The sequence below is a fragment of the Cydia pomonella genome, chromosome 16 (assembly GCF_033807575.1).
Source record: "Cydia pomonella isolate Wapato2018A chromosome 16, ilCydPomo1, whole genome shotgun sequence".
Taxonomy (NCBI): domain Eukaryota; kingdom Metazoa; phylum Arthropoda; class Insecta; order Lepidoptera; family Tortricidae; genus Cydia; species Cydia pomonella.
In genome coordinates this window covers 12,714,208-12,738,059 of record NC_084718.1, presented here as the reverse complement: position 1 = coordinate 12,738,059, position 23,852 = coordinate 12,714,208, and the positions used below count along the sequence as shown (strand labels likewise).

At 36.4% G+C, this 23,852-nt stretch overlaps 2 protein-coding genes across 5 annotated transcripts in view; one reads left to right on the top strand and one right to left on the bottom strand.

Moving 5' to 3' along the window:
* Positions 1–7,141: 7,141 nt before the first annotated feature.
* LOC133526243 (protein drumstick) overlaps positions 7,142–23,852 on the bottom strand; it is a 42,436-nt gene continuing 25,725 nt past the window's right edge. For 2 of the 4 annotated variants that reach the window (XM_061862779.1, XM_061862777.1), the window contains exons 2-3: positions 17,340–17,599; positions 7,142–8,571 (exon numbers count right to left, since the gene is read on the bottom strand). In XM_061862779.1, coding sequence (XP_061718763.1) covers positions 8,523–8,571; positions 17,340–17,557 — 267 coding nt within the window. In that variant the 5' untranslated portion in view covers positions 17,558–17,599 and the 3' untranslated portion in view covers positions 7,142–8,522. Of the gene's footprint in view, positions 8,572–9,441; positions 9,516–17,339; positions 17,600–17,943; positions 18,238–23,852 lie in introns of those variants that run through there. The other 2 variants (XM_061862780.1, XM_061862778.1) reach the window with 2 other exon arrangements.
* Positions 22,345–23,595, top strand: LOC133526598 (uncharacterized). The gene has a single exon (XM_061863288.1). The coding sequence runs from the start codon at positions 22,345–22,347 to the stop codon at positions 23,380–23,382; it is 1,038 nt and encodes a 345-aa protein (XP_061719272.1). The 3' UTR covers positions 23,383–23,595.

Below are 23,852 nucleotides of genomic sequence, written 5' to 3'. Positions count from 1 at the left end.
GTCATAACTGTGGTATGGGTAAAAGGTTTCCCTTTCTACAAATGACTAATACCCGATCTCCAAAACTAATTAACTTTACCCATTAATAAAGCACGATTACTCTCAGGCGTACAATTACAAACAGTGAGAGAGACATTTATACTGTTCTTTGATAAAAAGAAGTAAGTGCGCGTTGCAATAAGATGGGAAATACGACCCTATTTTAAGATACACTAAGCTTATTTTTGAAACTTATGGCAAGTGGCGCTCAGGCCCGTTTAACCAGGAAACGAGACATTTGTTTCAGCAGACAATGTGTGTGAACTGCACTCATTAGCGATAGAACACCTACGCTTACTATTGACCAGGGCTTCCTCGTAAGGCTTTTGGCATGATTTTTCTCTCTTTAAATAAATAGAAATACCTACGATGGTCAAACATAAGTCTCTTCATTTATATTTAAGATATCAAAAAAAAAATACCATAATTTTACTTCAAATTATAAAGCAGAAATTGATTGTTGGTATATGTAAATATTCGCACATGTATCATACAACATTTTACAGTACATATGGCCCTTTAAATTTTCGATTTTTTTAAATACTACGTCGGTGGCAAACAAGCATACGGCCCGCCTGATAGTAAGCAGTCTCCGTAGCCTATGTACGCCTGCAACTCCATAGTTACGTAATGTGCTAATTATCGCAATAGTGCGGAAAAGTAGCACCATATGTACTGTAAAATATTTTTCCCCACACCAACTGGTAAAGGCCCTCTTGATTGTTCAAAAATAAATAAGAAAGTTGTATTTTATCTACATGTGGGGCAAAGCAATCAGATGCATATTTTGAGTTGTTTCCTTATGGTAGCTGGTAGATTTGACTTTTAAATGATGATTTTGAATGATTATTTGTTTATTGCGTTCATTTGGATTTGATTTGGTTTGATTTTTTTGGTATTTCATAGTTAGTATTTTCCTCGTGTTGGTGTGGTGAAAAATTTTGTGTTTCACACGGAGGCAAAGTTTGTTTAACCCTCGTGCCTTGAAACCATCGCAACGCTCAAGATTCCACTTTCGCTTGCTCGGGTATCAATATTAGCACGAGCGGTTAAACAGCAACTTTGCCCCCTTGTAAAACAAATAACTATTAGTGTATTTCCATCACTCTGCTTGGTAACACGTAAGGGCCATTCAATCTGAATTTTGAAAGAGCAACCCAACATATCGCGTTAAGTGCAACAATTTCTCTTACCATTAAATTAATGCAGAACTCAGAACTAGTGACCTTACTGGCATTCAAGTGACCTGCCATGCGTGGGTGAAGCACAGCGAGCTGCAAAATTGTATGAATGGAATTCTTTCATTAAAGCTAATGCACTTTTGCAGCTGGGTGTAACTATCTGCCACAAATTCTAAGCGCCTTATTAAAAAACAAGGCATTTTCATAAATATAAGTTAATAAAAAAAAGCAGATCTTAAAACCCATATGACATCAAATTACAAAATAAAATGGAAAAAAAATCATTCAATATTAAAATATATATATATTTTACATTAAAAGTGAAACACAATTACTAGGCTACAGACATGATTATTATATACATGAATTAATTATTTATTATACAAATTACGCATTTATTACGACAATATCCATGTAATAATTTTATGTAATCAATATTGAAAACTATGTATATAGGTTTTATTTAAGTGCCTATCGGGTTTTATTTAAGTGCCTATTTTAAAACCTTCAGGTATATTTGGCGCGCAGATCTACGGAGCAGCCAATAGTTCCGTGCTCGGTTATCACATAAACTAGCACTGAAATAAACTAGTACTTAATCCAAGTGTTGAGTTTAACTTGAAAACCCAAGTGAATCTAAAACCATGCAAAAGACAAAGTGAAGCTTGGTTCTTGTCAAACAATACCGTTAAAAGACATTCGCTGTCTTGCATTGCTGTCGAAACTGTCAAAAATCCAGGCATCAACATCGGCTTTAACATTTTCGGCAGCAAAGCAGTCGGCAGTTAGGTCGCGCTGCAATACTGCTGCCGACTACCTTACTGCACGAAATGACAAAAAGGTAATTTTATTAATATTCAATTGTCGTTTCCTGCATTAATACATTCGACAGCGTTACAGCAGCTGTTTTTCTGGTGTAGTCTGAATATCTATTTATTTGACCCTACTATTGGTAGCTCCACCGAATGTAATTCACCAACCTACAGAATAATCTTCCTATAATTTTCCCGCCGAATCCCCGTCACAATGCTGCAATAATGCTCACGTTTTGTACCTTCCGCGTTTTGTCTGTGCCTGCCGCGAGGGAATTAGCTCAGGTCGTGGATTGGTATTTCGACCTGGGTAGTCCAGGCACGAATTGGGCTCTATTTAACTACTAAGCCAGCAGCGACAGCTTTGGATTTTATGGATTTGAGGAAGGACCGCGTGGACAGTTCGAGATCCCGGCTTATACGGCAATGCTGCACGTTTTGTGTGCCCCAGAGTTTTGAGAGTTTGACTACGATAGGCTGCATCTGTAGAATTCTGTATCAAAGTTATGATTTGCAATGAGATTTTCATAGGTAACCTTTATAATTGACTGATTAACCGTGTCACGTCATTATGATTGTTTTTACCCCTTTCAATTCTAAAAGTCAGACAATAGGTCTGTTAAATCTCTAATATTTTCTCACCTAATTGATAACTCAATGTCAACTCGGCAGTTAGGAAAATTACTAAGTTATGGATACACTTATTCACTAATGGGTAGCCAATTGGTGTCAGGATCATATAGATAGTTGTGTCCAAGGTTGTCAAAAATACCGAAACACATTCTTTTTTACAGTAACAGATGTGTATTACGATATATTTGGCCACTTTGGTCATCCCAATTTATTTGAAGTTGGCTATACTATGTTTACTCACAACACTGGCAAAAAGTTTGAATCACAGACACACGGGCGTGGCGAAGTCCGACTGGCGCAACATCCGTGTCAAACCACCAGACTAGACTTGCAAAACCCTTTAGTCACTGCGAAAACTGGGTCGTGGGAACCCGAGGCTGATGTGAGCTGGTAAAAAATTGCTTTCTCGCCGTGCAGGCTTCCGTTGGGACCCGGAGACATCGGAGTCATTTGCTTACCGAGATAGCAAACTGAAGGTTTAGTCTAACCAGTATATCATTAATATGTTTTTTTTTAAGATGAAAAAAAATAAAATATACAATAAATTGAGGATGGAACTAACCCGACAACGCAGAAAACCGTATTTTTGGTTATCAGATGTTATTTTTTTGGGTTGCTGCTTATTAGTTAAAAGTTGTCTCGTATGAGCTATAATTTACCTATTTCATTAGGTATATGTATTCTAACGAAGAAAGAGGTTATACAGAAAACAACATGTCGTGTATAAAGTTGAAAATAAGAGCGCCAGTTATTAAAAGTAAAATTTTGACATTTTATCCCATATTTTTTACCGGAATGCGTTTCCTCATATATTCAATCCGCGTCTCTCAAAATTGCAAGACTCATGGTTGTGTTGATAAACACTCACTTTTGGATTTCATATCTCTAGAAATATTTATACGAAGTGACGTATTCTCACTGCTTTTGAGTCGCTACAGATCTCGAGGGCTCGTTACATTGGTTTCACCGAGACCTCTCTACTCTGCTGCGCTCGCTATCATCGGGAATACACGACCTGACCGTAGATAGGATCTAAGATGACTGATAGGTCGCGAAACGACTCAGTGAATCACGGCTCTTGCTGAGCGCTGAGGTCCTGGTACTTTCCAGATCGGGCGTCGTCGTAAACACGGATGTAAAACCTTCGTAGGCTGAGCGGCGTGCGGCTTCCAAACTGGCGGCCGTGGGTTCAAAATTCGGCTAGTCCCGAGTTTTTAGGAGTTGTAGGATATTTATATTTAACACTTGCTTCAAGAGGACATAAGCATTCTACAAAGATGATGATGTATCATGTTTTGGGTTATCTTTGGGTCATCACCCAAATAGGCTATCGAGAAAGCTCAAAAAGGGGACCATACCATACATGTTTATACTCAAAGAAGCCTATGTGCCCAGAAGGTAGCATATAGCCTTCGGATGACGACATACAAATGACACAGAAGGAACCCCATTTAAGATGTTTAAATAATAGGTCACATCGGAACCATTAAATTTTCTAAAAAGTGTTGACATTACCATTATCTACAGTCGGACCACCCTAAGTTTTCATGCCAATAAGTGCTACATCATGTATGGGGGCTTATAGGGATATGTATGCATTCTTACTGCCAAGTTAGAGGCTGCCTTTTCAATGGTTTCTATAGGAAGTGACCGTGTCAGTATTTTTGAAATATATTGCCTGAATTGACAGAAATCGCAGTAAATAGTGCTGTAATATGCGTCGATATTTTTATCGATAGACATCAGTCAAAGGTATGTATCGAAGGATTACCTAGTCATTATTTCAATCAAAATTTATAAAGCAACAGAAAATATTTTGATGATCCTTTAATCCATATATTATACCAGAATATTTTGTTTTTTTTTATTCAAAATTGTTCGTATAAAAATATTGTATTGCTATTCATTATGTAAAAAAACGTAAAATTATTAAATAATATTTTTCGAGCGTCACTGCATGGTACAGATGTGGTTGGATGGATGATGGTCTTCCATCGTATTTTCTTCGAAACGTTCGTATTCGCCATACTTCTTCAGTCAACCTCAGTACTTTTTGAAAATCAAAAAAGTTTATTAGGTTGAACATTATACAATTTGATAACGATTGGATCTGAGTCCTCCTTGTAAGTATATGTATACCTGCATCAGGAGAACCCGCTCTTTCTTATGTACCGAGACTGACTGAAATAGCAAAACACGTTCGTACGTTTCCGTGAAAATACGATGGAAAATAATTATACACTACATCTATACGAATGGGTGACTTGTACTAGTTGCGGCGTCTTTGTTGAAGTTTAGCGCCATCTACATTTAACCCAATAAAATGCATGCTGTATGGAGGTGAGCACTCTTCATGTTATTTTTTTGTGCAAGTAGAGTCTGTTTTAGCTAGCTTACGGCCCGATTCGAAGAATGAAATACGATAACGATAAATTCAGGCCGCGTAGCCAACGTTACAATCGTTAACGCTCCGTAGCGTAGCGTAGTCATAGCGTAGTCATCTCTCTATCACTCTTGCTTATTAGTGCGACTGTGACAGTTGCGTTTCGTTCGCCACGGAGCGTGAACGATATGCACGTTGGCTACGCGGGCTGGTTTAGATAAATTCTCATTTAGATATCGTTTGTATGTCGTATAATTGACAGAAGCAGCTCGATTCGGGCAACTAATGTCACTTTGAGGTTAGAAATATCGTAGATAGATCTTATTGGGATCACAGCGGAATTGAAATAAACCTCAATTTTGACATGTCGTTTAGTTATCGATCTTTTAAAAAAATATTTGCAAGATCTTAAACGTGTCTTAATCATTCTTTGAATCAGGCTGTATGTAGCACTGATGACCTCAGCTATGCCCCTATGTTTAATTTTTTCGCGGTTAGTGTGAGGAGTATATATTTTTTAGTTATTTTATGAAATCTGTTTTTCGCTCCTATATTTTTACAATAATGATAAAATCGAAAAGGGTCAAACGCAGGAGCATAGCTATGGTTAATCTACATCAAATAATGTATAAATATTTTCCATAATGTCAATATCCAAGGAGGAAAATAGGGACTACGTTTGTATAGAGAAGCGGCCCTCCCCTTTTCTCTTAATGAAGTCATTGCCACACTTTGTCATTCCAAATCCCATGCAGCGTTACCTGGTCTCTGGCCCAACTCTGCAAACGCTCACGGCGTTGTATGGAGATTAGAGCTCCGACCGATATTCACCTTCTCATACAAACGGAATTTCGTTCTCATTTTAAAACTACCTCTTGGATTGTAATGTAACTTTTCACATGATATGAGGTACGAGTATATCTAGTCCTGTAATTAGTTTATTTAGCTACAGTTTATAAAACAAAAGAAATAGAGCAAAAACAAGTTTTGTATGGAAAAGTTGTTTTTGCTCCATTTCGTTTGTTTCTGAAGCTACGTAATCGAATTATAGGACTAGATATGTCTTATCCTGTTGTAAGTACAAAGTGTCAGAGCAATCTAGCTTATCGTATTAGAATGAGAGCGTAACTATTTTTTTTATTTAGGACCGAGCTTCCTGGCGACCCTTAATGCATCGTTTTCTGTGTTAGTACCTAAGTTGATGACTAAGTGGAGCCCCGCTGTCTGTCGCTGCTGCCGCGTTACGCGCTAACCAGTTTACTTCATAAATTAGCCTGTTCCACGTTATAAATATGTAAACATGTGTCGCCTTGATACAATGGAATAAGGTCGAATAAAAGATAACTTTGGTATTTGTCTTCTGAGATTAGTTCTTGTTTTGTATCAATATAGTTAAAAGATTTTTTGTGATTATAAAATAAATGTTATTAAGGTAGTTATAGGACTCATTCGAACGTTATTATGTTTATATAAATAAAAAATTAAAGGCTTATGATGTGCTACTAGACCAGAACCAAAAAACCTTTCAGGCTAATATATATACCTAAGGTTTAAACAAACATCCTAGTGTTTGACAGCCTATTCTAATAGTTGCCAGGCCATTTGTCACCTCTATTGCTTAGAATTAGACAATGGCAACGATTGGGATAGTGTCCAGTACTGGGATATTTACTTTGCCCCTTTTAAAACTGCAGTGAATAGATATATATAATTTACAGGCGTATTTTAACTAGGATAGAAATTCGATCTGAATCGAATCTGTCAGTGTCAAAAGCGCCGTTTTTGGTTGAAGAAATGTCACTTTTGAGACTGACAGATCCGATCCATATATAATCCAGTGGGCCACGTGCAGATACGTACGCACCATCGCTGGCCCACTACCTTTGCGGACGAAAAACCGACTCTGTGGCCATCCCGCCGCGCCATAAGCTATCCAACACCTCTCTCTACACGTTGGCCCATATTAGTGGGCCAGTAGGATGGCCCATCGTGCAGAGGAGCCATAAAGTGTATTTTTTAACGTTTAAGTAATTGCCTAAGAAATAAACACCAGCGTAACAAGCACTTATCATAGTGGATAAAGAATACTACACTTTTATTACTGAATTTTTATTATCATTGATTTACAATGCAATGGAATACATAATAACATATTCGAAAAATATTATTTTATACAACTACACTATAAAAATATGGCTACGAGACAGGCGACCTGTCCATTATTGGCACATGGATTATTTTCTTTATTAACCATCCCTACTATTATTACAATAATTAATACAATATTTGTTAATTTCCAATGTTTTAATATAATAGTGTCAAATAGTGTCTCATGTGACACTTTATATATAAAAAAATATTTATATACTGTGCGTAAAGACAATAAATGATAATATTCAGAAAACCTTACCAAGTCTATTTCGCAAAAGCATCGAAATAAAGGTAAAGTTATTGAGAAAGCCAATTTAACAAATAACTTGTCTACATTTTCCTAAATCGTTCTACATTAAAAGAAAATTTTGAATTTTCAATTAACATAACTACGTTTAAGGGCCCCTTGCGCCATCCAGGATTACCCCCTAACTCGGGGTTAACCTGTTAAACTCGGAGTTACCAGTACAATTTAACTCTGGGTTAGCGGTTAACTCCAAGTTAGTGGGTAACCCAGAATTGGCGCAAGTGGCCCAAGTGGAATAGTAGAAAAAATACAAAACTTATAACATTTCATTGTCGAGGGTGACCATAGGCTTAGTAAAACTACGAAACAAAAAAATGATTCTTTATGTCAAGATAGCTAGCACGTTAATAACTGTTTAAAAATAAGGTTTGCAATATGGTTAAATGCTAATACATTTTGCTTTTCATCTGAATTTGAGATGTGTCAACATTTTATATGTATTTTGTTGATTACTTCATAATTTCGTATTTAGGTATAGATATTTCTTATGTGCTATATCTAGATCAAACAACTCTATAAGTAGTCTTTACTAACATTCTAAATATTAGGAACAACCCTCAAAATATACATCAAGCAGTTTATGGAACGCTACTAACTAAGTACTAATAAATAAGAAATCATGGAAATACTTTCGTATTGTAAAATAAATCTGTTCTTATATGAAATACATAATTATTTGAAACTATTTATGTACGTTCCACGCATTAGTAGCTTAAAACCATAACAATATTTTAAATATCATATAAATATTTTTTACATTAAGCTATAAGCTAAGCAATTAAGCTGTTTAAATGCTACCATCACTTACTCTAATAAATACTATTTACAGATCACCAGAATGTTCTTAATTTAGTTTTTGCTGCGAAAACATATAGCTATACGTTTTCTTGCTTATACTTTTTGATAAATTCGAACAATAACAAGATCCTGGCGGAGTTAATGGTGAAGCACGAATACTGTTACGTAGAGATTATCCCGATTATTACTTAATGCGGATACACATGAGTCTTGAATGATCACCATCTTAGACATGCGGCCTCCTTGTTTGGATTGTAATGGATTTCTCTGTAACAAATAAGTAAAAATTAATTATGAACAACAGACTATAATTCAATGAAAATGTCGAAAATATACATACATATTACACTCTTAAACACCGATACATAAATAATATACCTACCTGTTTATGTTAACTATTTATCGAGTTGTATTTTATAAACATTTGAAAAAAACTTAGGATATACCTACTGTTTTTTTATACAGGTTGTTTATTTAGTCACCTGCATTTAGTTTATTTACGGTGAGAATATATATGTCATACTGAGCAACTTATACTATGGGACCAACTCTGAAAAGACAAAAAAATGCCTGTTTCATACATATTGGCTCTCTGACATGACATTTTCTATGAGAGTACATTTTTTTCGCGTTTTCGGGGTTGGTTAAATATTAAAAGTTGCTCAACGTGACCTTTATATTCAGCCCGTAAATTATATCAGGTGACCAAATAAACACGATGTATGTTGGTTTTTAATATTGATTACATAATCCAAGAAATACATAAACTTATTATTTTAAAGTGCGTGAGTAGAAGAATCCAAAACATAATTATAACACCAATGTTAGTTATGTAAAATAAAATAAGGTAATATGTAAAAATCGATTTCATGGAAACGTGTAAACTTAGTTGATAAGTCGCAAGTTCATATGAAAAGGACAGTTCACAAATATTGTTAAGAATACAATTCAAATGCTTGGGCATTTGTGTAGCACGATCATTTAAAGCAACATTTTATGTGCGGTCCTCTTCACTGTTTTTTTAAAGTAAATAAAAATGATTGGCACTCATGCCATTTCTGAATGTAAAACTCTCTTGTCGAGTATTATGATAACTGTTATTATTTGTTATCAAAGTAGGAATAAAAATATCCTTACTCTATCGTGTAAGAGAGACCGCTGAGTTGGATCGTGCTTTCTCCTTCCTTCACCGCCACAAGCATTGACTACATCTACAACAATTGAGAAAAACATGTTAAATCAATTACAAAATTACATTTTCATGTTATAATTGCAATTAATACACCGAAGAAAAAGATGTTAGGCCGGTGCGTAGAAGAATTATGTGCAAATTGTGCAACCAAGTGCTGTCAGTTAGATCAGATTATCTATAGCTGTAACCTCAATCGTCCAGCTTCAGAGTAAGCTTGGAAAATCTTAAATAATACAAGTACTAATGCATTGTAATGCATGGTTACCCTGGTGCTGGTCAGTTGAGAATACACCTATAAGAATGTCATTTCGATGAGTCCATCACAATTTACAAAAAATACAGTAAATCCTTTGTAAACACTAAAGAAAACCGTTTATATTCATCATCATCTAAAACGGCACACTAAAGACATAATTGTTATCTTAAACCACAGTAAATCTCAAAAACACAAACACTAAAAAACGTTTTAAACATCCTTGCGGTACTCGGTTAATCTGCCGATTTTCCGAGTATAACTTAAAAAAAAAAGACTAACCGACGCTAAAACAAGATTATGTCTTTACGCCTTAAAAAGTAAGACTTTAAAACGCATTTTCGTTGTTTCCGCCGCAACAATGAACAGTTTCAACTTAAAAAAAAGGATTTTAACGTTTTAAAAAGGATTAATGTCGAACGTGCCAACGTTATTCATATTAAACCCTTAAACCGTGGCTAAAGACTCAATTCCAAGGCGTGAAAATTGTCCGCTAAAGTAAGTCGTAAAATATTTGGCAACAAACTGCACGTTACGGTCCTTTTGCGTCGCGAAATTACAAATTTAAAAAGTGCATACCTACTTTATATATCTATTTGCTTATAAAGGGGAACACCCTTATATATGATTTATATTTTGATAAACTCAACACAGGGTTTACCTAAATAAGCTACTGTAACACTCAGTGGTGACCGATTTTAAACGGCTTTTATAGATACCTAGTAAAAATAAATGCGACATTGCTAATATAATTTTAAAATGTCATTCAACTGCATATTACTTCAAACGGAAAAGCTTCAAAGCAAACAAGCCCTTTATTTAATTTTAAGTTTAATTTAAATACAATTGAGGTTCAATTTTGAATACTTTTCCTAATTTACTTAATGCATTTCAGTTTTAAACAAGCAATATGTCGCCAGTAATTATATGTGGTCGTGATTATGTTATTATGTCTTCACTCTTCATAACGTCGGTTGCTCGACACCTTAATCTTTGTGAGATGATAAATTTTTTGTTGTTTTTAATCCATATTAACTCAGGCGTGTTCAGACAATAGAATGATTAAAATCAGTCTTTGTTTATACGATTATTTTTTTAGACCGTTATGTTTTCAATTTATGAATACAATATTATTTTTAAAATGTATCGGTATATTCACAAATGCTATCACCAAAAATAATTACAGATAACAGTTGTATTTAAAATGGCCAATTTAATAAAATAAAAACACGGCAAATATGGCTGTTAAGTATTGTGTGTCGCTGTCGATATCGCTTGGCGGCAGTCACATGGGACGGAGATAAATGGAAATCCATCGATGAACCATTTAGCTGTATATGTACCTATGCTTTTTATGAAATGAATAGGTACTTTATCTATTTATGGTACCTACAATTCATCCTGAGCTATGGGTGTTTTCTGTGTACCTGTATTCATCTATACCTAAAGGGCGCATAATACAACTTACACAAAAATATGTCTCATACTTCGTAATTCGAAGAGCTATGGGACATATTTTTAGTCAGATGTGTGCACCCATTTTTTTTTTATTACCTATGACATACATTTTTTTTAAATACTTATGACTATATACATACAAAAGTTTCGCCAAACTGAAGACAGTTTGTTGGCGAATAGTGCGCTCTGAATTATTATTATAAGTACTTTGTGCCTTATATTAGGTACCTACGAAGTACAGAATAAACTGCATATGATATACTTCGGTAAAAGTTTAAACAAAATTTGCGTGAATACATAAATTGTTCAACAAGATCGGTTTTTAATACTGTACAGCTAGCATATGTACCTATTCATCTTATGACGGCATTGACTGTATCCATAGTGCAATCTTTGTTTAGATTGGTTGATCAGTGTAAGATAGTCCGCAAATATTTATTTATTTATTGTCAAAGCAGAAAAATCAACCTATTTTCATCGTTTACATTTTTCGTACTAAGATCTAATTCGGAATAGTTTTCTCAACACGATTCCCCGCGAAGTGTTAAGATCGGCCGATACGGCCACAATGGTGTAAAGGGCGCAGGTGACAGCATTTCCACTTCCGCGCAAGCGGGTTACTTCGTGCGCACCCTGTATGTGGCTGTGGGAACTGCGCGCTTTGTTTCTGTATACAGGCTGCTCCAAATACAGATCTAATTTTTATTATTGTAAATTCTACTTGCGTGATTATAGTTATGTTGGTTTATTATCGTTATTTTGTAAGAAATCAAAAAATATTAGTAACAAATCATATATTTTTAGTCCATAAAAAAATACCTTACTATAGCTATTTTGATTTCTATTATAGATACCTTAACTGCTATTTTATAACAAAACGTAAAAACTCTGTACCTAATACTCGTAAGTTTATTTAATTCCTTCCAAACATCCTGTGATAGTTAGAAGGAATACTAATTAGCCTCTATTGCCACCTTTTCTGCGGCGTGAACAATCGCGCGAGATCGCTTTAGATTTATATGGGAGTACTGCATTAATCTAGCTCTGCCTATTCGAAGCCATTTGCTCTATAATTAAACGGAATACGGATCACATTGAAATATAAAACTATAGGTAGGACTCGTTAATAGTTATGGAATTCTAATAACTTTACAATGACTTATTTTGTATTTATCATCTGTAAATCTGTATTTACAAAGAGTGCACGCTGCACGATTTATTTTTTTAAATTTTAAATTTTTGTGTTAAATCTTGACACGTGTTTTAGCAATTGCATTTTCTTCGACCAGTCTATAATAATGAATATTTTTTACGTCAAGCAAGTAAACTAATGTACGTGTATTGAATATTTTTAACATGGTTTTAATTAAATTAGGTACTTTTCAGGCTCCTTTTCATATTGTAGTCAAATGTTTGTCACTGAAAATCGTTAATTCGCTTTAACATATTAGTGCCTCAAATATTACAATATAGTTCACAAATACTGAGCCCTGGGAGCCGATTAATGAATTTCGAACACTCGATTTCGTCACTCAAAAATTATTTAAATTTTTAGTATCATTAGAATTTAAATGCTTAGTAGTGAAGAGGGTAAGAGGAAAACACGAAATCGAGCGGCCGAAATTCAGAAATCGGCCCCCTGTACTTTAATTTGCCAATTAAATGAATCTATCGGGGATTGCGGCGAATCTAAGATGGGCGATAAGCGCGCCGATGGCTCACTGCGCTAACTTAGTAGGGCATCGGGCGCAATTAAACCATTTTGAAATATCGTGCGCCGTGTTAACCTAACATAGGTAACTAAGGTATAGGCACTGTAAGTTCATCAAGCGAATAGTCGGCATCCCAGAAAAGAATCGAGTACGTGACGTTTTATTTAACACTTTTGATAAAGCTTTATAAGCCGATTTTTGGGATGATAACGTTTGATAACTTAGCTTTCAATTCGACATATACCTAATATAGTTAATAACGTAGGAGCTATATGCGTCCCAACAAAGTAAACCTTTTTGTGGAATGCCCCTTAGAAAGAATAGAATCACACATACCTAAAGCAAATAAAAAAGGGATAAAGGAAGGATTCTAAGTACATCATAGCACTGACTGCTCACTGATCCTAAGCTTATAAATTATGTATGTCTATGGCAGTAGATAATATCAAACACACCAACTGACGCCGATAACATTGTAAGATATTAAAAAGTCTACGTATCTGTCAACGCGGGTTCATTAAACTTGTCAAGCCGTAAAGCCGCGTTTACACCGGCGCTCTCGTGTCACTCAGATTGCGAACCGGCGGTTGTCACCCGCAATTAACATACAATGTGTTGGTAGCGACGAGTTATAGTGACGGGGTCGCGACCCTCACCTATGCAAATATCATCTTAGAGACAATGTGACGTTACGAAACTTTCTCCGCTAAATACCATCCATATAAGCCAGCGGCAGCAGACGAGTCGTGAATATAAAGTACTTTGCGTGCCATTTCAGATGCTCTGACCATTTCTGGTTTAGATAATGGTAAATGTCAGCGTTACACATTTGCGGTAGGCTTATAGTTGCGCAAGTTAAGCTTGCAATATAAACGTTTACATTCCTTGCAAGCTTACACAAAATAGGAAAAAAGACCTAATGACCGGCGATGTTCTTCGCGCGTCCTTAAGCGTTGCTTCACTTAGAAAGTACCGTCGACAGACAAAACAAAACGTTCCGTGCGACCCATCGCACTGTATCGCATCCGCTACCGAGATCGTCGATAGATCGCTCACGCTCGAGTCGTGAGTCGTGACGTGCTCGTGTGTTAACGGTTCTTAATGGGCACTAATGCTTCCGAAACTGTGCGAACGCGGACGGTAGCCCGCAAGACTCGGCACACGTGACTGCCACGGTATAATTTGCAGCTTATGCGCCGACCGTACAAGGAACAATGTGTACCGCGCCTAACAGTTCCGCAATTTGCTGCAATTTCGCAGGGCTACGTATTTTATAGTCAGTTAGAATTTTATCTACATTCAGTGACGGAAGATAATCTTGTCAATCTTTACAGCCTGCAATTGGGTGGTGCAGGACTTTATGGAACTTATCTCTGAAGTTGGAGTTGATACTCTGCAGCCATTTTGTGGTAGACAATGTTATCTATTGTGTTGTTATTTTATATGCACTGACGAATCAAATTTATGACAATTGATCCATAAAATTCAATAAACCTTAATTAAACTTATCCAGTTTGGTAATATTTTATCACCAGAAGATCAGTCGCGCCCTATAGTAAATAAACATTTGTAATAATATAATTTAGAAGGTTTCCTTTTTAAGACTTCAATGTACTTATTGAAAATGAATGTAAGTCTGAATGAATTCTTTCATGACGTGGCCATGCACTTTTGAATCTGGGCCTAGGCCATCATACGGCGTAAACATGGCGCCTGAGAGAATATTTTCTTTTCCAATAGCAACAAAAAACGAACTTTTCTAATATTTCAAATTCGGTTCCACAGAGAACTAAAAACACTCAAAAAATTAGACCCTTCCATTGTCAGTCGGTTAAAATTTCGCCCATTGACGGAAGAGTAACCCTAAAAGTACGTAATGATGTACATCATACGTACATGTACGTACGGCGTGTGAACGTGGCGCCGTGAGTGCCCTAGGCTCGGTACCGCTACCGACTGTCGATTGTTTGCTGAAATAATTACATATCGCACACTTCCTGCTATGGGATAGTTTTTGGTAAGAAGAAAGATCGTTGGCGTTACTGTGTATTTAATTAAAATTATTAGGTCGTTCACCTATGCGATTGTCGAATAAAAATATGGAGTTGCCAGGCAACCGATATTATTGGAAGGGAACTAAAACATAAGCGCCATCTGTAGTAGTTGTAAGTCAATAAATGTTAATTGTACCATTTACTATTTAGTTTGTCATAATTTATATGATTATTTATATAATAACCTACGTATATTCTACGAGTTTATGACAAACATTTTATTTTATCCATTTTAGTAAGAGATGAGAACCTACCTTTACGATTTGACTATGAAACAATGATCATAGTTATTTTACAAAGCGTTTAATTGCAGTTTATTTTTTGTGATAACTACAAATACTCGTAACCTAACATATAATGACATTTAGATCCCTTTGTTGTGTAAAACGCTAGAAAAGGTTTTATCATAAATCCCAAATTGAGTTCACGAACGTTTCGTATCTCTCATGTTAGCATATTTGTACCGACATACATATTTTAGTTATCTTTCTTGATAAATTTTACCGTTTCGGAGGTTGACGTTTTTTATGTCTGTTTTATACTTTAATGCATTTACGGTGTCTTGTTTGATGCATGACGGACGTGTAAGTGGGATATTAAGACTAAGTCTTTAAATTTAGAGCTGAACAACCAAAGCAAATTTTATCATTAGATGGACAACTAATTAAGTAGTAGTAGTAAACTCTTTATTGTACAAAAATACATATTAAAAGTAACATACAATTAGCAAGAAGTACAAAGGCGAACTTATCTCTTCCAGTTAAACTTTGAGTAGATGAGAGGAGAGAGTGAAAAGAGATCACTAATTAACCATACCTAACAGATGTAATATTTAAGTTGATCTATAGCCATCGCCTATTGTTTTGATATTACTGTCATAATCCTATTTGAAACGACCACACCGTGACACCGTTCAGCGTTACGTGACTGTTAATGTCAGTGATCCTTCCTAAGGAATGAAAACGTATAGAGACATTTCCTCAAGGCCCCGTAGGTTCAGGTTTTTCTCTCACTCTCAGTGATCGTAACCGTGAGCGAGTATGGCTGTGCGTGCCCGAGATCGGGGGTACCTATCATATTTTTGAATTATATTTTTTTGTGAGTTAAAAAAAGTAATAGAGTTCGAGTCTATCAAACATAATACTATATTGCTTTCTTTAGAAGCAATGTTCTTATTTTAGCTTTTATGCAAAATTTGTTACGATATTTTAGACCTATTCGTGTTTTTTTTTTCTTTGGAGCGAAAGTCAAAAAATCATGTTTCGAATCGATATAGTTACTAGAGAAAGACCTCTAAGAGATTGCTTACTAAATTTTTAGCAACCGTATATTGCGATATAAAACAGAACTACGATTTTTCAAAAACTGTGCTCTCTGAATCTACGGCACCTTAAACAGTGGCCCATATTTATTGCTCTTGAGTGTAACTTCCTGTCCTTCAGTCAAGATGCATTCATCCACTGTTTTCTAAAAAGGATGTCAACTATATTTAGCATTTTCCACTCTTCTGACACCATCATACTAAAGTAAAGATCCTATGCACGTATTTGTGTTGGCTAGACATTTATAATAAGGTAGATCTTTCCAACATATCACGCACGGCCCAATATTTACGTCCTAAGTGCGGAAACCGGAGCCCATAACCATAAGCGTAATTCCTAAAGGATCACGGTTGTGAAACCATGTAGCAGTAGGCTTGATCGGCCAGACCCTAATGTGAGCCGACGGCCAACCGCGACCTTGCGGCACCTGACTTAACCGCGATCTAGGACGAAGGTACGTTATGGTTGTGCTTTGTTCGAAAGAAACATTCATGAATTTTTTCTTGATCATATTCTGTCGTTGGGGCATAGCTAAGACGACAAATGTGCATCGACAAACACTGAACGAAGAGAAAAATTTTATGTCATATTCATATGCTACAATAAGTCACTTGACTACATCCAACCATTTTGATTGACTTTTCTTTCAACGATTGTAATTATGACTAGGCCTCTTTATCAAGTGTATAATCTTGCAGTATTCTTCACTTTTAAAATAAAATACACTTCTGAAATCGATCTAAATTTGCCGACGGATCCTATTTTTTATAACCAACTTAACTTATTTACGAGTGATTGCTATCAATATGTAGGTAGTTTCAATAAAATAGTTATGAGACGGTAGCATAAGGAATATTAATCTGGTATTTTCCTGAATAATTTATGAAGTCTATCTAATTCAATGTTGCGGGCGAAAATGCAAAATAATCAATGACATTTTTTTCGTACAAACATTTGCTTCTCCGATTTTTCATTTACCCTTCACCAATCAATTCTAAATTGTTATTATTTTATTATCAACACCACCGTTACTTAAGCACTTACCTATGCTGGCGTAGATTATCCTGGCGCTTGAACGATTTCCCGCACACCTCACAGCTGAACGTGAGCTCGGGGCTCTTGTGCGTGCGCTCGTGTATCATCAGGTTGTAGGACTTCGTGAACCTGCGCTGGCAGTACTTGCACACGAACTCGCACTTCGGCCGCAGCTTGCGCCTGAAGTCCCGTGTGTGGTCTTCGTCGATTTGCATCACTGCGAACATTTTGTCTGTTCTATCTTGCTTGTGCGACGGGCGGGGCTAGGCCTGCGACAATGATAACTTATCAAACGACACGTACAAAGAATATTACACCTTAAGATTAAGTTTATATGGTTTAAATTCAAGTGTGTTTACAGTGTTGCAATCGTGTTTGTTTTAGACGTAGGTACATAGGTGTAGGTATGTGGGTAGGATTTGCTTTTGTTGTTATCTAAGTACGCATTTGCATAGATGAATATGGAATAGATACAAGTGCCTATAAAAATATAAACATATGTTATATAATAGCGCTTCTTTCTCTCAATCAAATTTAATTAATGAATATTAACTACTTTCAACAAATTATTACCTACATCTAACTTTAATTAACCTAAGTATCACATACGCACCTTGAAGACGAGTTAATCGTTTTACAAGCAATCTATGTATTAACACTTTCACTGATTTACAACCACATTCACCTTTGATTTAACTAAAAATCGCTTTCTATGCGTATTATACTAATTAAGATGAAATAAAAACACGGAGTAGTAAAAACAAGAAGTGTCAAGAGACAAATCGAGACGTGCGTTCAGGAGCAGGGGCGATTAGCAACTGAGCCCGAGAGGGTGCAGAAACTACTGATAACGTTACACGGAAGGCAAGCCCCCTCCACGTGCGCAAGAGTGAATGAAGTAGCCACGGTAGGCTCCTCCTGTTTCAAGGAAAAATGACCTAAGTATCCTTAAGCTCCAAACGCAGTTAAGCCCAGTTTCCTTTAAAGTCCGACGGGGAAATACGGCGAGCGGCCAGCGCTAGCTAAATTGTTTTAAAGGTGATTTTTTTATGGCATTGTAAGCTGGTCTGTTTTGAAATTGCGATGCAGTTTTGTTCTTTCTAGGATTGATGTCGATTAATTGATTCAAGGGTGAGTCATGATACAAGTGTTTTTATACTACGCTGATTAACCTGCTTTTAGGCAGACCTATCTGTATTGAGTTTTTTTTTTTACATCCTAATCGGTAATACTTTAATTTTAGGCGATTTGGGGCTAGGCCGGTTTGTGTAAGTTTATAACTGTCATTTCCTCTTTTTACATAGATTTTTATTTTGGTATTTTATTAAATGATTTAAATTTTCATGATTTTCGCATACTTAATATTTAATTTTATTTAAACAGGACTTATCGCCACTTCCACCATCTCCAGTTAAACTTGAAACCTCCAGTTACCATGGTTACCAACTAGTACAATTTGACACTGGGTTAATGTTATAATCGGTTAACCCCGGGTTAGTGGGACGGTGCAAGTGGCGCTTAATCGCGTAAGTTTTAAAATTACCTCCGACGTTTCGAGGACAGCATTGCCCCTGTGGTCTCGAAGAAAAACGTACACAAATAAAAGAGTGCGCCTAAGCAAAGATTTATATAACCTCTTTGACCTAAATAAGTAAGTTAATTTAAATTTATTTTAGTAGTTATTGGTTACTTGGCCTCTTAATACATGTAACTTGTGTTGAAAATAAAATTAGTACCAAAATAGGTACTAGCAAATGCTAAAAGATTTAACCACCAAACCATTTTTAGCTACCTATAGTGTTTGTTACAGTATGGTCTATTACAAGAATGATTTTCTAGACTTCCTTACTTTCCTCGCAATTTCCCTAAATATTCCCCATTACATTACTTACAGTAGCCACGTGGGAACGGCCGGCTCGCGGCTACCGTGCGATCCACTCACGCGCAATTAAACTCCTAACAAAAATACGCATCTCCATTTAAATGCCCCTTTGAATCTCAACCTTACTGTCCAAGCATTAAGGTTAGTTTTACAATTAGTGATAAAGGAGATAAGTTATTTTGAAAAGATGTTCCATTGTTGATGATTTTTGACTTCTGTCATTACCGCACCCTGAGGGAAGCGCTTTCTAGAACATTTAGTTCGGGGCTTGGAAAGTGACATCGACACGACATTTACGTATGTCGGTGCCTGTATTCAACACGCATGAAGGGATATGATGACTTGATTCAGGACAAGACTGTTGTCTAATAGACTTGCGACTTTAATGCCAATTTAATGAAACGTATATCAAACAAAGCAATGTTTTAACATATTTGACATAAACAAACACTCAGTTATGTCAGAGTAAATTAGCGGCCGGAAAAATACTAATTAAATATGTAGTCAAAGATCTGAATCAATAGTTTTGACTTAGACACTGCATTCCAATTTTGACTTTCATTCTTTATTATTCGACCCAAAGGTTACCCAAAGGTTGTCTGGAAGAGATCGCTCTTTAGCGATAAGACCGCCTGTTGTCTGCCTCTATCACTAATCAATTGTTTTTTCTTTAAGCTGAATCTTTTACTGAGGTGTGCCAATAAAGAGTATTCTATCTCTCTATCTATCTATTCAGTTGCAGTCTCAAATTTGTGGCAAAGCTTAAATATCAAGGAAAACTAAATTAGATTAACTTTATTCATTTTCTCGCGTCCTACTTAAACAAAAGACAGTCGTTAGGCTTTTTGCTTCGAACACGTGCATCGTCTCTTGCGTCATTTCACCGTTAAAATAAATAGCAAGGCAACTCAAGTCGAAACGCACCCACAAGTAACGAACGCATTCATACGTAGATTTCTTTATATGACCGATCATAAGTATCTGCTAATTATCTGAGATTTGTTTATTTCGGAGTTGTAAATGTTTATTGGGCAACAGAACTTTCGCCGTTTTAATGGACGTGTTACGAAGCCTAATAGGTGACCTGTCATGAATCTCTAACAATATTACTATAAAGATGCACCTATTACCTACATGTAGCTTATGGATTGAACGCTTGTAGATAAATATGCTATGCCTAAGTTTTCCCGACCGTAAGTCTAAGTTTGCTCCGTAGACCGGACAACCACCTGTCCAAGCAGGGTCTCCGCTGGCAATCGACCGGCAGTAGACGGTCGGGGCCGCCTCGTACCACATGGAGGCGATCAGTTGAGAAGGAGGCTGACTCAACTGGACTCGGCTGAAAAGAGCTGGAAGCAGCCGCTCAGGATCGCGACAAATGGAAAATTCTTCTGGTAGCCCTATATCCCTAATGATATGGATAATGATATGGATATCCCAGGATTACATCAATCAATCATCAAGTTTGGGATCTGGGTTTTAGGGGCCAGTACTTCGAAATGTTTAATTGCCGGGTCCGTAAGGTATTTGCCAGGCTTTTTCCTGATAAGCCGGGTTATTAATTATCTTTAGACCGTGGCAATTACTCATGTAGTCTTTAGAGAACTTCTAATATACTCTATTGGATAGTTTGGTTAGATTAACTCTCAAATAATCTCTAATAGTTCTGTTAATGGAAACAAATGGATAAATATATCAAACATACGTTCCGTTTTAATATATTTGATACATTTATCAATTTGTTTCCATTTACAGTCTAACACTCATGTATTTTAAGTCAAAAATTGCTCGACATGTTTCGCTCCATAATAGGACCGACGCAGACTCAGTCAAGTCTGAGTAACATGTTCTCCCATTGAAGCTCTTCGATATGGAGCGAAAAATGTCTTACTGATAGTGAATAGTGGCATTACTAAATCCAATTGGAGATTACTATACATTTCAATTTAAAAACTATGTGAAGCAATAGCATACTGGTAGCACGAATTCTTAGCACCAAATACAGTGGTCGGGTCAACGGTCGCGTCTTACATAAAAGTGAAAAATTCGGCAATCTCTCATCTAGAGCTCGAAATATGCCTTTTTATGACAGTCGGGATTTTTAAAAGCTCTTAATGTCGATAAACATCTGATTCGCTCACGAATTACTCTTTAAGAAAAACTACCTCGAGGCGTGTTTGTATGAAGCATCTCCGGGTACCTTGTTCTAAGTTAAGTAGGTGTAACTCGATGGAATATATTTATAGTTAAACTTATTTTACGGTTTATACTCGCATGTTTTAGTGACTCGCGCAATATATTTCGGACATAGGCTTATGTCTCCTTTCTCAAGCATCAACATTGCGAGCAGCAAATTTGTAGCATATTTGATTGTTGTTGTGTTTGTTTTGAGCATATTTGTAGCTATACATTTCAAAGACAAAAATAGTCAACCTGAATAGGCAGTCAGCTCTAAGATATTTTCAGTCAAACTTGCAATTTCTTTTATTTATTGGAAAAGGTAATGTTATATAATATGATCCATCCATATACCTAGTTTTAGTTATTAAGTTGCTACTCACATATTTGTTTACCTTTCCCAATAGTTTTGTACTTTGAAATCATAATTAGTTTCTTAAATACTTTATTTACACTTCTCATCAATAATTGTAAACATCCTCATGTCTTAATGTGTTATTTGTCATTAGTGTTAACTTATCTCAAATGGTCCTGAGACCATAATGTGTTTATTATTCTCATGTTTATCCTAATATCCTAATGAGACTTGTCTCCCTTATAAGCAGTACTACGTCCCGAATTAAATCAGTCTAGTTTGAACCGTCAAACTGTGTTTTACTCCACCCCACATAACAATTTTGGCGCAGTCGGTAGGATACATTAACCGCGTCACACCGCCGTTAAGCAGACGAGCTCAACGCCTGGGCTAAGGACAAAATCGCCACCAGCCTAGACGGTGCCTGCAGGGCTTCAAACAGCTCGCCGAACAACGCTCCGTGATGCAAATTTGGATCCCGTTACTGTGGTAAGTGGCCAAACACGTTTGCTCTGTTCCCACATCCTATATCTCCAGGCTACTATATATATCTTAAATCCGAAATCTCTTTATCTTGTGACATATATATTTAATCAAAAATGTCCCCAATCACTGAAACTATGGCCGCGCAAGCAGCAATTAAAGATACAATCAAACTAGAGACAACATCACCCACTATATCAAATGAGGCCAATTCGGAAACAATACCTTTAAACACACTCCTCCGGTTAATACCGGATTTCGACACAGCACAACCCGCGCAAGTTTATAGGTTCGTTCGCTCATGCGACTCCGCTTTTGAATTGGCAAACGCATCTCAACAACCAGTGATCCTCACATATACGTTAAATAGAATTTCTGGGCAGAATTCGTCAGATATATTTGCAAAAAGGTACCAAAGTTGGTCAGAGCTGAAAACATTCCTAATTCAAAAATTCTCACAAACGAAAACGTTGACACATCTTAACTTAGAGCTTCAATCATTATTCCAAAAACCGAATGAATCGGTCACCGATTACTTTCATAGAGTTGACTTATGCCGTAATAAAATCCTCGACAAATTAACCGCCGAAGTTTCTGACGCATCATTGATCGGCCGGAAGACCAGCACTGAGGAAACCGCCTTAAGCATATTTGTAAATGGTGTGAGCTCTAATCTGGGTTCGATGCTGAGGACAAAAGGTTTCACCACCTTGTCCGAGGCTGGTACATTCGCGATTCAAGAAGAAAAGATTCAAAACATGAATCACGCACGTCAGGTCCTATTTAGAACCCCAGCTTATAGTAGCACCATTCGTAGGCCAACGCCACCGATTAATCAGACTCAATCTTCACTTTCAACCGCACAACCAAACACATTTAGGCCAACAAAAACGTGTAATTATTGCAAAAAACCCGGTCACCTGATTTCTGAATGCAGAAAGAGAGCTTACAATAATAATATAAAAAATCATAATATAGAACGCCCTACTAATGCCCCTCTTCGCATCAATAATTTAAACTTACAAGCGGCCGAGGAAACGGGCTTTCACTCGGGAACCGCTTCGATATATTGCCCGAATACCCCGATGACTTCATCAAGACAAAACACAGCCCCGGAACTTTACGAAACCATGCAGAACCTACAACTACAATAGATAAAAATACATCTAGATCTTCAAAATTTCAGCAATCTCCAAATACTTTAAATGCCGAAGTTATGCGACCGCAAACAAACCCAGTCTATCGGAGACACCTGCGCGACGCATCCACACAAACTCCAGAACAATCTAATATCACAGAAAATCAAATTCCTAGATCCACTAAATCGCTAAATCAACCAGAACAATCTAATATCACAGAAAATCCATTTCCTAGATCCACTAAATCGCTAAATCAAGATCCAAAATCTATGACAATACAAAGTAAAGTCTCAGAGCCTCCTAAATCTATTGCATCGTCAAATCAAGCTTCAGAGTCTCCCAGATCTATAACGTTACAAAATCAAGTACTAGAGCTTCATAAATCCATCGACTTCCTGCTAACTCAATTCATCAATGTAACTGAATCTCTTTCGAAATCTTTATTACAACAAACTTCAAATGCAAACGATACCCCAGAAATAAGC